Source organism: Anguilla anguilla, chromosome 5 (assembly GCF_013347855.1).
Source record: "Anguilla anguilla isolate fAngAng1 chromosome 5, fAngAng1.pri, whole genome shotgun sequence".
NCBI lineage: Eukaryota > Metazoa > Chordata > Actinopteri > Anguilliformes > Anguillidae > Anguilla > Anguilla anguilla.
Window position 1 is genome coordinate 34,405,652 of NC_049205.1, and position 5,339 is coordinate 34,410,990.

Here is a 5,339-nt window from a genome sequence, read left to right on the forward strand (position 1 = left end):
CTGTAATACACGCCTTATTGATGATTTCATAACCACATTCAAATCCGAACAAAGCACGACGATTACAGATAATAATACTCAATTGACACCAAGCCTTTAATTTGAAAATAATTCAAATATACCTTAGTAGCCTGTATTTGATAATAAGAAAACAACTTTAAGGAAGACCACTTCACTTCAAAGAACTTAACGTCTTCCGTTTGAACGCTTGAAAAAGCAATAGTATTCAGATTATTGTTAACCGTTTTATTTATTCCTGCTATTTTAACCCACGTCCCAGAAAAGAAACATAGGCTACTATTTGATAAAGATGCAACAATTCATTTATTAGCCAAAATATATACTTTCTTGTACAATTTGGTTCACGACTATTTACATTTTCTTGACCCTATATACAAAAATTATTGAACACCAAATCCTCACGGAACTTACAAAAAGAAAACCTCACAGAGTACAGTTTCATACAATATTACATTATCAGTTTTACACAGGACATGCTTACAAGGTAAGTATACAGAAATATTTATTATATTTTACATTCCTCAGAACAGATGAAAATAAAAATGACAACAGAAAGACTATGAAGACGAGAGAGCCGAGAGAACCATTGCTGCTTCTAGTTGGTTCTGAGGCCTGCAAAGACACGGGAGAATGAAATAAAACTGATGAGAATATTTGCCTAAATGAGGGACACGTGAAAACCAATGTTTCAAATTGTGGAGAAAATATTTGAGAATTGATTTATAAGTTCATGTGTGTGAAAAAGCCCATTGCCACACGAATAACGGAGATGCTATTATGTAGCCCACGGTACTGATGCCGTAAATTAACCAGTGCATTTCCGAGGCCTTAGTAAATTGAGAGGCAATGATGTTTCTTTTCTTTCTTTCTTTTTTTTTTTTCCAGAACCAACTAAATAAAATTAGATCATTTTGACACTCCGCATGGAAACTGGTTAAGGAGAATTCAAACTCAAGCACGCCAAAAATTATATAACAGACTCTTACCGTCTTTGAACAGGGTGGAAGGCTGTTTTTAACAACTTTTTCTCTGATTCCAAGGCACTAGATCGTTCTGAAATAATAATACAACAAAACATTACTTTGCTTTCTTTGCTATGTGAATGCCTAACATAGATAAGTGTTTTCCAGGAATCGTAAATCTTAACACGTTTAATGCATCGAGCATTTACTCCACAGAAATAAATGTTAACGTATTCTTAACTGCCTATATTAACGTCAATGACGCCTGGCGGTTTCGAGCAACAGTAGGCCTACTCATGATTCATGCTTCACCGTCACGGTATTTCTTTCTGAAAGCCAATGGTTTATTTTTATTTTTGAAAATGAACAAATCATCAACAAGGTTTTCACAATTTGCTCACAGCCTTTATTATATAGCCTAGGTTATTAATTGATCTGGTATATCGCTTGCGTGGACGGTTATAAAATTTACCCTGTACAGGCCTTGTAGTCGGCCTGGACAATAGCCTACTAATCATAACATATTTTCTCAGTTTACCATATTCGTATACGACTTGTAATTTTCTTTCAGAAAGATAATATGATTCCAGTTGAGCTTGCCTACAGACCTTTCATAACAAACACAGGCATGTATATTATGCCTGTAAACGAAGCGTTCCGGTGTAAAACAAACACAAATCCAAATCGGGAGCGGAGCTGGTAACCTACGAAAAGCAATATTCACTTCATACGGCAAGTACCTGTTACGGATGATTCTGAATTGTGACTTTTCTCCTCTGCCTGTCTGGCGTACATCGCAAGGCTGTTCGCCGAAGCCTGACTGGCCAGTCCGAGGTAATGGCTTGAGTTTAGTAAAGCAAGTTGATGGGCTGAAAAGCTTCTGTTTGTCCAGTTTTGAAGTTTTCCAACAGGGCATGAGAGAAGTCTGTGAGGGGCGATTAGCGTTTGTGCCGCCGTCCCAGCTGAGTTTCCATTAATCAATGGGGACTTTCTGGGACTGTCCGGTGTAGTTGCCGTCTCAGCCAAAGACCAGATCTTTGGCTTTTGGGCCGGGGCCGCGCTATTGTCTGAGGATGGGGAGTTGATGGATACGGCGTTCAGTTTAAGTTGTTCTCCGTTCGGCTGTGTCGCTTTGATTTCCAAAGAATGTTGGTGGAAGTGCTCATGTTTTACTCCCCGAATGTCCTTGTTTTCTTTTACCACCGTTTTTAGAAACCTCTGGTCGGACCCTTGTAAGTCCTCATAGCCATCTGAAACTTCCGAGTCGCTCCTAACATCAAGTTTCAAATCAGCAGGTATATCGTCCTGATCATCCAAATCGTCCTTATTTTCAATATTTTCAGTGTCGATGTTTTCCAGATCAATCTCTTCGTCGTCATCCCTCTTGTCTCCCTCATCTCCTTCGTGATCACTGCTATAGACGTTTCCCTCTTCATCCGTTCGACTTCTGGGGGTCCAGGTCATCTTGTTCTCCTTCTTTAGCCTTCTTCTGGCATTGGCAAACCAGGTGGAAACTTGAGTGAGGGTCATTTTGGTTATTATGGCCAGCATGATTTTCTCACCCTTTGTCGGGTAAGGATTTTTTCTGTGCTCACTCAACCAGGCCTTAAGAGTGCTGGTACTTTCCCTGGTGGCGTTTTTGGGTCTGGACGGGTCACCAAACTGGTATTGCCCGTAGGGATAAAAAGCGGGGTGGTGATGAGCAAATCCTGGGTGTTGAACGCCCGGGTTGTCTTTCAGCTCGTATTGAGCTCCCTAGACAAGCAAAAACAGACAGATAAATTTCAGTTGCAGAGGATTTATTTAATTTATTCATTTTTATTTACCGAGTTTTACTGTAGTCTATGTGCGAGCACAGGCTGATTTTAACAAAGCAAATAGGCTCATGTGTATCACAGTGGAAACAAGCTACAACAGACTAAACATGCGTAATGCTTTTATTGCTTTGTTTATAGAATTACGACAAATATGCTAGTAGTGCATGGTGGGTGGGGGGGGGGGGGGGGGGGGGGGGGTGGTCTTTTTTCGGCTATTTCCCGACTGAGAGCACTGCAGCCGTCTAACTTTTATTCAGGTTTCACAGTTGCATCATAGTCTATTAATGCCCACCGGCCTACACTTTTAAGATAAGGCCTATATATTTTTTCACAAAAAAAAAATACAACGACATATGTAGAACTTAATTATGCCTATGTTTTAGTAGTAAAGTAGCTGTGTGTGATTACAAATATTAGCCTACTACATTTGACGAAAGACGGTTAGATTCAATTAAACCATCATGGTAAATTATGACCCAAAGATCCGAAGACAAATTGAGCCTCTTATTCTGTCAACATTACTGAATTCCTTTTTATACAAATACAAATGTACAAAGATTTTGCAAACGTATGTAAGTTTATATAATTATGCTTTCCTGTTATGGTCTAAAGTTTAACGTTAAAATATCAGCTACACCAATGCGTTGGCGAAGTTCGAACGCATAAGAAATCTAAGTCGTTAAGGTTAACCCCATTTTCATTGTATCGTTTTCCCTTTTGTAATAATTGCGCTAGTAATGTAAGATACATAGGCTATTTAATTCATAATACAAAAACATGCATCGTTGCACAACTGTTCTCGTAAACGTTTAAACTTTAGTGTCGGCTATAGATTGAAATTACGCCTTTTAAGACTTTTTATGTAAATTAATTAATGGATAAAAAACACTTACCAGTTGATTGAAAATTGATAAATCATTTGAATAAGGAAGGAAAGCTCCATATCCCTGTGCGGCGGCAAATGGGGATCCATACATAGTGGACAGAACATTGGAAAGTGTCCCAGTCGGGCTGAGCTCTGTCCCGGCTCGAGCGCTGCCAATCCCCTGGCGCTCGGTTGGGTATATCGGTCGGATGTACTGATATCCCAGCTGCGGGAAAGACATTGTTGTAGAAAAAAAGGTTTCTGTAGTCACAAAACGCGTGGAATCGCCCTCGTGGTACGTGCTACGATATCCACTTTACAATGAGTACGATAAACTCTAAGGGAAGTATATGTTTCTTCATACAGAGCGACTGTAAGCGATCCTATTGCGCTTCCCTCTCTCACTTTCCTATTGATCTGAATAGACTAAGGTCAGGTCCTTACAGATTGCCTTAGATTATTGGGACTCTTTGCTCTGATTGACATTTCTAGTCGTTCTGACGCCCCTCCTATTTCTGAAGTCCCAGTCCACATGCGCTCTCGCTCTCTCTCTCTCTCTCTCTCTCTCTCTCTCTCTCAGTGTCTGTATTTCCTACAGAACAGTGTACTGACGTCGCGATCCCTTATTTGAATGGGTTTCAAATCTCATTTTATGACTCGCCAATCATTGCGTTTGTTATTTGTTCGCTCCGGCCCTGCCCCGTTTGCCGTTCTAATTCTCTATTTGTGGTCATCTGCTCAGACGATGAATATTTCAGTATCGCACAGTGATTAACTCCAGAGTATCTGACGTCTTCCCTCTGCTAAATTACAAACATCCCACGTGTGTGCTTCGACTTCGTGTACCCCGCTGTTAATCGCCGACACTTGCGACGGCATTTCATGGGTGTTTAGAGGAAGCTGATCGCGTCATTGTTAATTGACATGTTGTGCGCTCAACTAGTGGGCAGATCAGAGCCTATTAACAGATATAATGTCAGACAACAAGCTGTGACAAGTCATAATTTGGTACCAGAGAGAAAGAATAAAAAAAGAAACAATGGTTATAATAAACGTAGAACACAACAAACTAAATTTAATATTCAGTAAATGTATTGTGAAAACACCCACAATAATTAAGACGGAATCGCGTTACCCCATTTATGTGAAAGTTGATGTTTAGGTAATAATGATATCTTCAACGTTTGATTTGGCTATTATTATTATTACTATTATTATTATTATTATTATTAGTAGTAGTAGTAGTAGTAGTAGTAGTGATACTAGTAGTAGCCAATTATAGTATAAGGCATTCTGTTTAGTCGTTCGGATGTTTTAACATATTTATAAAAAGACACGATTTATATATTGTTACAATACAGAATTTTTTATATTATTATTTCAGTATAAACTGGTTTATTTATAAATCTTCATTTCCAGGAAAGAGCCAGACGATTAACCTGACAGAAATCGCGTGGATGAAGCTCATAAAACCATTCTTTTATTGTAAATAATACGGATTAAAACAAAGCAAGACGATACGAATTGAAATTCTCGGAATCAATATATTAAGATATGGCAGAAACATCTATAATCGTATTACATCCAATCTTTGTAGCATTATAGGTCTGATAATCGTTTACAAAACAAGAGCAAACTTTACAAATTGGATGCCTTCAGTTTATGTGGAACATA

At 38.8% G+C, this 5,339-nt stretch overlaps 1 protein-coding gene across 1 annotated transcript; it reads right to left on the reverse strand.

Moving 5' to 3' along the window:
* Window positions 1-305: 305 nt before the first annotated feature.
* On the reverse strand, window positions 306-4,247 carry LOC118227068 (iroquois-class homeodomain protein irx-3-like). The gene is made up of 4 exons (XM_035417182.1): window positions 3,694-4,247; window positions 1,724-2,738; window positions 1,008-1,074; window positions 306-633 (listed from the first exon to the last, which is right to left on the reverse strand). The coding sequence occupies exons 1-4, from the start codon at window positions 3,904-3,906 to the stop codon at window positions 579-581; spliced, it is 1,350 nt and encodes a 449-aa protein (XP_035273073.1). The 5' UTR covers window positions 3,907-4,247; the 3' UTR covers window positions 306-578.
* Window positions 4,248-5,339: the final 1,092 nt, after the last annotated feature.